The 12,696-nt window shown below is 42.1% G+C and overlaps 1 protein-coding gene across 2 annotated transcripts in view; it reads left to right on the forward strand.

Annotated features, from left to right (window-relative positions):
- LOC126109635 (trichohyalin) overlaps window positions 1-12,696 on the forward strand; it is a 230,864-nt gene that overhangs the window by 125,233 nt on the left and 92,935 nt on the right. For both annotated transcript variants that reach the window (XM_049914680.1, XM_049914681.1), the window contains exon 8: window positions 9,599-10,530. In XM_049914680.1, coding sequence (XP_049770637.1) covers window positions 9,599-10,530 — 932 coding nt within the window. The remainder of the gene's footprint in view (window positions 1-9,598; window positions 10,531-12,696) is intronic.

Raw genomic sequence — 12,696 nt, forward strand, 5'->3', positions numbered from 1 at the left:
TCTTGTTATAGCAACACATCTCAGACTCTTTGATTCTCTTTCTGGGTTTCCCAATATCCACGATACCCATTGCTTTGACCAAGGACCCATTTATACATAAGCAAGATTTTCATTGTTAGTGTGTTGGGTCACAGCTGCCTGTATTACAGGTTCACATTGTTTGGAAGAGTGGGAAAGTATTCTGAGTCACTTCCTTAATGATAATCATGATCTGATGATAGTGATTCTGGTAGCAATCTTCTTTCTGCTCATTGTGTCATATTACAATAGCTTTAATTTAATTTCGCCATCATTTATACAAATAAACACCACTTCTGAAGACTGTCACCTCTATAATGTGCTTTCATGAATCTTTGTTACTTCCACATGAAATTTGCTAATCTGTACTAGGTGGGCAGCCTTACGTTGATATGATCTGATGTCAGATGTAAACATTCCTCCTCAAGGTGCTCCTTAATGTGACAATTCCTGCCCTCTTTCTTACCCAAGACATCCTTGAATCAAGTGGCCTTTTTGTCGCCTACAAGCTATGGATTTCATGCCTATTGCCCTGTGTTTACAAAGGTTGCCAATTTTATTGTTTTAACCAGTGTTGTGTTACAAGTTTTATTTATCTTAATTTTGTAATGACTGTCGATAATAAGTCTCACATTAGAACGTGAATATCTTTTTGATGTGGTTTTACAAAAAACTTTTGTGTCCATGTTTTATTTGCACCATTGGACATGATTGAAACTAAGAGGGAAACCCACACATGTGTTTGTGTGTGTCAGCACTCAGCCACTGCCTTTGCGATTATCTTGAAGGCAGTGGCTGAGTGATATGACAGATACATGCATTTCCTTCTTCATTTCAGTCATGTCAATGGTGTAAATAAAACATGGAAGCAAAAGTCTTCCCTGAAATGACATTAAAAAGATATTTGTGTTAAGTAAATAACACTTGCAACACAACCTTGGTTAAAACACGGACGTTGGTGGAGAACAATTGGCACGAAATCTACAGCTTGTTGTGTTCCTGATGCTTTCCTGTATGCTACACTTCCCTGCATCTTACGTTTTTTTGGGTCAGTCTGCTGAAAAGTGTTAAAGAGGTTTTTAATGTATATATCAATCATAATTAATTAGAACAAAATGAAATGAAAATAAGCAAAGAAACAAAAAAACAAGAATGAATGTATTTAGCTGCTTCTAAGGCATTCAAAAATGTGGATTTCTCTTGTTGCCCTTGAATTTGTATGTACCTTTGTAGGTCTTTAAGTTTTTCCAGCAGTGAGTGGGAAAATAGTTGACATTTTCCATCACCTGTGCATTTTCTGAAGCTGTATGGAGTAGTTTGCACCTAGCCTTTCTGCGTTCTCATTGTTGCAACATCAGTAGGTGGATTCGCTACTGCCAATGGTGTTTGAATAATTGCAGTCATTAGCGAGTAAATTCTAAAGACAGTCTCACAGGACTATATCTCCTCCAGACAAAAATCTAACCAGGTTCTGAAAATGATTAGAGAGCCAGTTTTGATTCAAACTTTCCATCAAATGAAAATAGTGTTACAATTGCTTTACAAAGATTGGAGGGAAATGAGAGAGTTTCATAGCCTACCAGGGACTGGAGAGGTATTTGGAGTAGGATCACACACTGCATAAAAGTATTTCACATGAAAACTCTCATAAGGTGACTTACATGTTGATGCAATTGTTGTGTAGAATGCTTGACCTTGCTCTGGTGATGGGGATGGCTAGAAGTAGCAGTTGGGAACAAAACAAGTAAATGAGAGAGGATCATCACATGTGCTAAAGTTTTGTGGGTAACAGGTATCAAATCATGTGATTGATTCAGAATCATGGACCAGTTTTCACAAAACTGCAACAGTATGGAATACAGCATACCTATACTTATGTCCTGTCCATATACTTCTCAAAAAACAATTTTTAAACCAGTATTTGATCTATATTTTTGTGTTTATTCTCTAGTGGTAACATCTAACTGGTGCATTATCTCATGCAGCTCATGTATCACTGAAACAACTTTCCAGATCTGGAAGTTTTCAGTTCTATCTTTCAGTACATCCATTCTGGAAAACTTTAACCCAATAAGATATACAGAAAGTAGTATCTATAATGCAAGAGTAGTTTAATAATATGAGTTTGAGTGAACTGAGAACCACAGTATTTTTTTTCAAAGTTACTTATTCTGCTTCTGTGGCAAAGAAGCTGTATCAACTTGTTTCATAATCACCCTCACACTCATTGCAAATTCACCAGTGCTTTTAAAGTAACATGAATTCTGATTGTGAGTGTGTGCAATGCATACTGTGTGATGTACCTCTTCATGAGAAAGGTAAGTGAGGTGACAGAAATGAGGTACTGGGCTCTTACATGGGACTACAGTGGTTTGAAACCCCATCTCATAATCTAAAATCTCTTCCAGTGAATGCCAGTTAGTTCCTTTGTAAAGGGCATTGTCAGTTTTGTTCCCAAGCCATTCTCAATCAAAGCGCACACTCTGTCTCTAAATATATCGTTTGTGACTGGATGTGAAGTCCTAAAGTCCTAAACTTCCTTTTATTTCCTTCTTCATTAGAACAGCAGTTTTTGCCAACCAGAGCTTCCTTGAATGGTCTGCACTCATTGAAGTCTGTATGTCTGTGATGTTTCATTGTGCTGTTGGAGTTCTGTCAGTCAACATCAGCAGTGACCAAAAGTCATACCCAATGGCTCCCCACATGTGCTGGCAGGATTAACACTGCTGTGCCGCTCCAAAAACATTGTAAGAATGACACTTCTTCCTATGTTGCCACCATACTTACCAATGGTGGCCATCGCTGAACACAATGCGAAGCCAATCGTCATAGGCCCTGCTTCCCAGCCACTGTACAACTCCGAGTGCACCATTTATATTGTTGTGTTAACAGCAATGCATATATGGTATGGTAATTCCCCAGTCCAGCTACTGTTAGTCTCCAACCAATGCTGCAGGATGACATAGAATGTTGCAGCAAGTCCGTTACCTGTTCTCAAATCAGACGTGCAGGTGTGAAGAGGTTACAATGTGCTTAATGCACCATCTCATTTTCACATGCAGCCCAACATGGGACCAGTGTCACATCTGAATGCCCCACAAATCTAGACATTGTACTGTATGAGCAGCTGGCCAAATGTAGATCCACAATGATGCCCCTTTCAAACTCTGTCAGGTCCTGATAACACTGTCTCACTTGAGCATCTCTGTGTCCTTCACAATGATCACTCAACATATAACACTGTTCACGCCTAATATATAACTTACCAGGCATGGTATTATGGATGCCATATCGTGGCAGTTTTAGGTGGGGTGTGTTTTGAACTACAGATGCATAAAATACCGCCAGAGGCCAGGCTTGAGCACAGCAAATTCACTGCCGAACACAGCAAACAATTGCACTGTAGCCACCACCAAATGTTTTGTGTACTGCAATTTGCTTAGTGTTGTGGATTGCTCATTTTCTTTTCTTATTTTGAAACGAATGAAGATACTAATCCTGATGCATAAAGGGATTTGATTGCAACTCTCACCACAACAAAAGCAATCAGTGATCCCTATGACCGTTATGACAGTTCTGCTTTCATGGAACCACAGAACTCAGATGTAGGATGGCAGCCCTTTGGGAGGGGGGTGAGGCTTGTTCTCCCACACCACTCCTCTCCCCTCAGGCAGTAATAGTTCTCATTTGTGTACAGTCGCAGCTGACTGCTGTGATATACTGTCTGTGTAATAATGATAATATATTTAGCAATTGTACACAACCACTCGCTCACAGAAAGACCCATACCTAAAGACTGGAAAATTGCTCAAGTCACAGCAGTACCCAAAAAGGGAAGTAGGAGTAATCCGCTGAATTACAGGCCTATATCACTAATGTCGATTTGCATTAGGATTTTGGAACGTACACTGTATTCGAATATTATGAAGTACCTCGAAGAAAACGATTTATTGACACATAGTCAGCACAGTTTCAGAAAACATCGTTCTTGTGAAACACAAGTAGCTCTTTATACTCATGAAGTAATAAGTGCTATCAACAGGGGATGTCAAATTGATTCCATATTTTTATATTCCCAGAAGGCTTTTGACATAGTTCCTCACAAGCGTCTTCTAACCAAACTGCGTGCCTACGGAGTATCGCCTCAGTTGTGTGACTAGATTCACGCTTTCCTGTCAGAAAGGTCACAGTTCATAATAACAGACGAAAAGTCATCGAGTAAAACAGAAGTAATATTCGGCGTTCCCCGAGGAAGTGTTATAGGCCCTCTATTGTTCCTGATCTATATTAACGACATAGGAGACAATCTGAGTAGCCGTCTTAGATTGTTTGTAAAGTCATCAGATGATCAAAATGACTTGCAAAATGATTTAGATAAGATATCTATATGCTGCGAAAAGTGGCAATTGACCCTGAATAAAGAAATGTGCGAAGTTATTCACATGAGTACTAAAAGAAATCAGCTAAATTTCGATTATGCGATAAGTCACACAAATCTGAGGGCTGTAAATTCAACTAAATACTTGGAGATTACAATTACAAATAACCTAAATTGGAATGATCACATAGATAATATTGTGGGTAGAGCAAACCAAAAACTGTGATTCATTGGCAGAACATTTAGAAGGTGCAACAGTGACTGCTTACACTACGCTTGTCTGCCCTGTTCTGAAGTACTGCTGTGCGGTGTGGGATCTGTATCAGGTGCGACTGATGGATGACATCGAAAAAGTACAAAGAAGGGCAGCTCGTTAGTATTATCTCGAAATAGGGGATATAGTCTCACAGAAATGATACGTGGATTGGAGTGGCAATCATTAAAACAAAGGCGTTTTTTGTTGCGACGGGATCTTCTCATGAAATTTCAATCACCAGTTTTCTCCTCCAACTGTGAAAACGTTATGTTGGCACCCACCTACATAGGGAGAAATGATCATCAGAATAAAATAAGAGAAATCAGGGCTTGCATGGAGATATTTAAGTGCTCGTTTTTCCCACGTGCCATTCGAGAGTGGAACGGTAGAGAGTAGAGAGACAGCATGAAGGTAGTCCATTGAACCCTCTGCCAGCACTTTATTGTGAACAGCAGAGTAATCACGTAGATGCAGATGTAGACACTGAACATGGAAAACACTACTGCACTCTGATGATCCTTCTACCTATTGTGAAGAATTGAAGCTCTAATCATTTACATACCTACCAATTGGGTGTAAGTCAATGAAGTTACATTGACATTGACACTGACATTAGATCATGTCTTCTGGGTGCTTACCTTTTTTTCAGGCAGTATATCTGTTGTGACCTGTACCTGTTCTGGATATATCTGACAGTTCACTTCACTATTTTTGGTGGAGGAATCATATTTGAGAGTTCTATAATTATGCCACCTTTACAGCGTAGTGGTCAGCATATCTGGTCGACATGTAGAGTACCTGGGTTTGATTCGTAATAATGCTAGGGATTTTCCCTGGTGAGAAGAATGGAAAGCCTTGTGATGCCAGTTGTGGAATGACTTGGGTGCGATGTAGCAGCCCCGAGGCCTGGAAAGCCAACAATGACTGGGAGAGCTGTGTGCTGACCCAATACTTCTCTCCACAGTGCATCGAAATGACACTGTACAGTAGAGAATGACATGACAGCTGGTCAGCACTGAATGATCTGCCGGATCCGGAATACAGAGCTGGCAGATTTCTATAATCTTATCCAGAGAAAGTGTGTCAGAAATTTACTACAGTTTGATGGCAAGTCTGTAGCTGCTGTTATCAGTCTGTAGATCTGTACTTCATAATTTGCAGGATAATGAGTAGCAGAGAGCATTTGGGGCTTCAATATATGAAGTTGTTGTTGTTGTTGTGGTCTTTAGTCCTGAGACTGGTTTGATGCAGCTCTCCATGCTACTCTACCCTGTGCAAACTTCTTCATCTCCCAGTACCTACTGCAACCTACATCCTTCTGAATCTGCTTAGTGCATTCATCTCTTGGTCTCCCTCTACGATTTTTACCCTCCACACTGCCCTCCAATACTAAATTGGTGAACCCTTGATGCCTCAGAACATGTCCTACCAACCAATCCCTTCTTCTAGTCAAGCTGTGCCACAAACTCCTCGTCTCCCCAATTCTATTCAATACCTCTTCATTAGTTATGTGATCTACCCATTTAATCTTCAACATTCTTCTGTAGCACCACATTTTGAAAGCTTCTATTCTCTTGCTGTCCAAACTATGTATCGTCCATGTTTCACTTCCATACATGGCTATACTCCATACAAATACTTTCAGAAACGACTTCCTGACACTTAAATCTATACTCGATGTTATCAAGTTTCTCTTCTTCAGAAACGCTTTCCTTGCCATTGCCAGTCTACATTTTATATCCTCTCTACTTCAACCATCATTAGTTGTTTTGCTCCCCAAATACCAAAACTCCTTTACTACTTTGTGTCTCATTTCCTAATCTGTATATGAAGCCTGTACAGAAAAACCTACACAAATAGGCAGATCTTGATGAGATTCCAAAGTGGTGCAAAACTGGCAACTTCTTTAAATGTTCAGATATTTTAAACTGTGCACTCCATAAAATGGAGAAAAAACGTTGTATACTATGACTACCATATCAACGAGCCACAATCTGAGCTGGCTAACTCATAAAATACCTGACTGAACAGTTTTAAAATATACAAAATAGAATTCTAGTGAATGATTTGGACATGGATACATCGAACATTAATGTGACATAATTGAGAGGTCAGTTCACACACAAAATGCTGCACTGACAACATTTTCACAATTATGGACAACTATAGAAGCAGCATGCCTCAATATTTCTTCCAACGACTTGTTGAGTCCATGCCATGTCATGTTGCTGCACTACACTAGGCAAAAGGAGGTCCAACATGATATTAGGCGGTGTCTTGTGGCTTTTGTTACCTCACTGTATTTCGGACAGAAGAAACAGGGCAATGAGCGGAAAGATTTGGAAGTGTTGTGGTAATCAGGTAAGTACTGGTATGTAGACTGCAGTATGGGGGAAACAATTTTCTGCATACATATTTTTGCTAAAGTTTACTTAATGCCTAAGTATAGCTCACAACTTACTATGGAATATGTTGTGCAAAAACACTCGTAAGTGTCAGAAAAACTAGCAATAATTTACCTTTTGTCACCTGAAATGATGTAATGATTATTTTAAAATAATGTTCTGTTGCCAAAGACACATAAGAAGCACAAATGTAGTTTACAATTTGTAATATATATGTATGACATATAGTACAAATTTTACATGGCACTTTTAGATGTTCAAAAATGCACAAAATATAGTGATACACACAAACTGTGACACAGTCAATGAGAGATAATGGAAAAACGGCCTAAACAGTGCAAATATTAGAATCTAGAACCGGATTTACCTGGCGCACGCAGTCTCACAAAAAGGAGAGCCAGAGGTCGGTTAATAGGTATGCTTAAATGTACGAATTGCAAAGATTTTTTTTTATGTAGCTGAATTTGTAATATCTTCTACACTAGTATGACAAATGAACGCTGTAACATCAATTAAATGCATTCACAACAGAGAAAATTGTGGAGCACCAGCAAAGCACATCTTCCACGTGGGGAAACTAACAATGATATAGTAGTAATAATATGTGACCACAACATATTATTTTACTTCAAGGCACATGATCAGGATAAGAAGGCACTGTAATTTTATTTTCATTTAATGATTTGTGGCATAGAAATTATTTTATATGGTTTTACTACGTACACTGATCAGACAAAACATTATTACCATCAACCTACTACTGATATAGACCCATCCGGGTGACAGCAGAATCACTTGGCGAGGAATGACTGCTAGTCGGACACACCCATGGAGCCGTCCGTGTATATAGCGAGGCAGGGGTGCAGTCTATCTGAGTTTGACCGAGATCAGATTTTGGTGGCTCGGAGGCTCAGCACAAGCATTTTGGAAACAGCATGACTTGTCAAGAGTTCCAGAAGTGCTGCGGTGAGTGGCTTCAAGACCTGGTGAAACCGAGATGAAACCACAAAAAAATGGTTCAAATGGCTCTGAGCACTATGGGACTTAACATCTGAGGCAATCAGTCCCATAGAACTACTTAAACCTAACTAACCTAAGGACATCACACACATCCATGCCCGAGGCAGGATTCGAACCTGCGACCATAGCAGTACCGCAGTTTTGGACTGAAGTGCCTAGAACCACTCGGCCACACCGGCCGGTGGTGAAACCGTGCCCAGACATTGTGGGGTTGGGTGGCCACCCCTCATTACAGATGTTGAACATTGTAGGCTGGGGAGACTGCTAAAATAGAACAGGCGGCGAACTGTAACTAAAATAGAACACACGGTGAACTGTGGCAGAAGTAATGTCAGACTTTAATGCTGTGCAGAGTACAAGTGTGTCTGAACATGAAGTGCACGGAATACTCATAATGGTGGGACTCTGCAGCTGTCAGTCCACACATGTGCCAATGCTAACTCCACAACTTCGGCAACTATGACTGAAATGGGCATGTGACCATTGGCACTGGACATTGGCGCAGTGGCAAAGCGTTGCACAGCCTGATGAATCTCGATACTTTCTTTGTCATGCCAATTGGAGGGCACGAATCCATCATCTTCCAGCGGAACAGCTCCTTGACACCTGTATTGCGGGATGGCAACAACTATGTTATACTCTTGGGAACATTGACGTGGGCATAAATGGGTCTAGTGGATCTCATGAAAGGCACCGTGACAGCCAAGGAGTATTGTATACTTGTTGCAGACCGCGTACACCTGTCCATGACGATTGTTTCCCAGTGGCATTGGCATTTTTCAACAAGATAATGCTCCATGTCATAATACCAGCAGTGTTATGGAGTGGTTCGAGCAACATGGAGGATAATTCCAATTGAAGTGCTGCTTCCCAACTCGCCAGATATGAAGCCAATCGCTGATTGAACTTGGTGTCAGAGCTCGTGGTCCCCCTCCCTGAAATTTACGGGAATTACGTTACTCGTACGTGCAGACGTGATTTGAACTCCCTCCAGCAACCTACCCGAAGCCTCATTGCTTCCATGATAACACATGTCGCCACTGATATATGTGCCAAAGGTGGTCATACCGGCTATTAGGTAGGCATTCACAATGTTCTGGCTGATCATTGTTTACCTTTAAATTTTTGTGACAAACTAAGCTGTTCTATTACTCTGTGAAAACTTAATTATCTCTTTGAGAACCATTTCAATAAGCATCTGTGGAATGAACAACGAATTTTAGTGCATTAGTTTTTGTGTAAATTTCTATTTTTTATGATTTTGTGAGATCATCTCCAACTATGAATACTGTGTTTCTACACTTTGTGTCTATGGAATGAACGACATATGTAATCTAACTTAGTATCAATCTAAAGACCATGCTGTTGTTATAGTCTGTTAATTACTAGATACACTTTATAAAATATCTTTAAGTAATTACATTTACTCCAAAAGAATCATTCTGTCTGTGAAAAAAATGCCTCTGATTCTCTTCTCTGTATATTTTCTCAGCTTATTAATGTCGCTAACCGATTACACAGGTGGAGGGCCAGCTGAAACGTGACCGCAAGGAGGCCACTGGAATCTCCAGGCTGGAGGAGCAGCTGGAGAGAGAGAAGAGTGCACGGCAGGAACTGGAGAGAAAGTTGGCAGCTATGTCACAAGAGGTCAGTCAGGAGAAGGCAGCTGAAAACTCCAGGTTTGGGGAGCAACTGGAGAAAGAGAGGAGTGCACGGCTGGACCTGGAGAGAAAGTTGGCAACTTTATCACAAGAGAATCAGGACAAGACAGCTGGAATCTCCCGGCTTGAAGAGCAGCTAGAGAAAGAGAAGAGTGCACGACTGGAACTGGAGAGACAGTTAGCAACTATGTCTCAAATGGTTAAACATGACCAGGTGACTGGCGTCTCCCAGGTGGAAGAGGAGCTGCAGAAAGAGAAGAGTCTGCGCCTAGAACTGGAGAAAAAATTGGCCGCTTTGTCTCAAGAAATCAGTCAGGACAAGGCAGTTGGAATCTCCGAGCTCGAAGAGCAGCTGGAGAAAGAGAAGAGCGTACGACTCGAGCTAGAAAGGCAGCTGACAGCAGTGTCCCAAGAAGTGAAGCAGGTCGAGCTGTCCGGAATTTCCAGGCTCGAAGAGCAGCTGGAGGAAGAGAAGAGAACACGTCTCGAGCTGGAACGCCAACTGGAGGCAGCTCGTCAGGAGGTGAAGCAGGCGGAGGCAGCAGCCGCGCCCAGGCTGAACGAGAGACTGGAGAAGGAGAGAGCCAAACGTCCAGAGCCGGAGAGACGACAGGCAGCCGAGGGAGTGGAAGACGCCTCCAAGATGAGGGAGCAACTGGAGAAGGAGAGGAGCACCCGTCTGGAGCTGGAACGGCAGCTGGCGGCTGTTCGCCTGGAGGCCAGGAGGGAGGAAGCCGCACTGCTCAGGGACCTGGACCGCTTGCGTGACGAGCTGGACACCGAGAGGGACAGGTGAGTCCGAGACTGCTGGTGTATGAGGTGTGTACACTAAATTAATGGACCTATACTTGTTATCAGGTTTACATTCAGTGTAAGCACGTCAGACGAAAAAGTATTCACCCCGAGCAGACACGCCAAACAAATACCGTGTAACATCACCTCTAGTCTTCATAATGACCTCACTGCTGCGAGAGTCGTCAAGTTTCTTCATCTTCAGCTGAAGCCACTCATTAATGGTTAAATCTCGTACAGCTGCCAAACTGTGGGGATGTTGATTGCTACGTTGTAGCCTCTGTTCCCAAGAAACTACACTAACTGACGCGGGCCTGTTTTTGAGCTTTGGTCAAATTTTGAGATATTCATCTTGCTGGTCCTGGAAGGTCTTGTTGACGTTTGTTTGCCGAGTTTGCTAGTTACATTTGGGTTTTTAAACTCCATCTTCTGTAAAACAGAATGTACACTAGTGTCCAACACTTAAGGACAAAAGTAACTTTCTCACGACATGTCACTGCCACGTAACGGAGCTCGATAGAACTTGGAGCATACATAGAACGAACTGCTGAGGTATAGCACGGATAGCAACTGAAAGAAATACACTATGAGACGAATAGAAATTACACTGTTATTCTAAGATAGTAATTACACTGAAGTCACTGCGATTCATAATGGTTCTCTGAACATTACGAAAGGCGGGACATGGTCCTTAATGGGGTGCGTGATCACCAAGGACAGCAGTGCAGGCTCTGCAACGTACTCCCATGCTGGCCACAAGGTTGGTAAGGTCTTCTTGTGGTAGGGTGTTTCGTTTCTCCACCAGGGCTGTTGTTAACTGTTGGATGGTCGTTGGTGTGCGTGAATGTTCTCCCCAATGTACCCCATGCATGCTCAATGGGGTTTAAGTCAGAGGAATGGGCAGACCAGTCCATGCGCTGCCGAATATCCTTTCGTTTCAACAGTTTCTTTACCTGCGCAGTTTGATGAGGTCGCTTTTTGTCATTCATAAAAGTGGGGTCACGGCCGACTGCACTCCTGAAAAGAGGTCCTGCAACATTACATCTCCCCACACCATAACACGTGGACGAACAAAACGATCATGTTCGCCAAAGTTCTTGTGTGCTTTACATCTCCCCAACAATTGTGAGAAAACAATTATGTGTAAAAATCGTGTGAAACAAAGTTGGAGCGACCTTAAAAGATGTGGAAGACAAGGTATATAATTAAAATAGAAACAGAAAACAAACAAAAAATACGCAGCTGGATGAAAAACATGACATGCTGTCAAACAACAAAAGGCATAAAAACAGGCAGACCTGTAGAAGTCCATATTCACAAGTAATGTACTTTCAGAAATAAATCAAGACACTTGGAAGATGACACATACACTGTGTGATGAAAAGTATCTGGACACCCCCAAAAACATATGTTTTTCATATTAGGTGCATTGTGCTGCCACCTACTGTCAGGTACTCCATATCAGCGACCTCAGTAGTCATCAGACATCATGAGAGAGCAGAATGGGGCTCTCCGCAGAACTCATGGACTTCGAACGTGGTCATGGGTGTCAATTGTGTCATACGTCTGTACGCGAGATTTCCACACTGCTAAACGTCCCTTGCTCCACTGTTTCCGATGCGATAGTGAAGTGGAAACGTGAAGGGACACGTACAACACAAAAGCGTACAGGCCGACCTCGTCTGTTGACTGACAGAGACCGCCGACAGTTGAAGAGGGTCGTAATGTGTAATAGGCAGACATCTGTCCAGACCATCACACAGGAATTCCAAAATGCATCAGGATCCACCGCAAGTACTATTACAGTTACGCGAGAGGTGAGAAAACTTGGATCTCATGGTCGAGTGGCTGCTCATAAGCCACACATCACGCCAGTAAATGCCAAACAAAACCTCGCTTGGTGTAAGGAGCATAAACATTGGACGATTGAACAGTGGGAAAACGTTGTGTGGAGTGACAAATCACGGTACATAATGTGGCGAACCGATGGCAGGGTGTGGGTATGGTGAATGCCTGGGGAACATCATCTGCCAACGTGTGTAGTGCCAACAGTAAAATTTGGAGACGGTCGTGTTATGGTGTGGTCGTGTTTTTCATGGCGGGGGCTGGCACCCCTTGATGTTTTGTGTGGCACTATCACAGCACAGGCCTACATTGATGTTCTAA

This window comes from Schistocerca cancellata, chromosome 12 (genome assembly GCF_023864275.1).
Source record: "Schistocerca cancellata isolate TAMUIC-IGC-003103 chromosome 12, iqSchCanc2.1, whole genome shotgun sequence".
NCBI classification, from domain to species: Eukaryota; Metazoa; Arthropoda; class Insecta; order Orthoptera; family Acrididae; genus Schistocerca; species Schistocerca cancellata.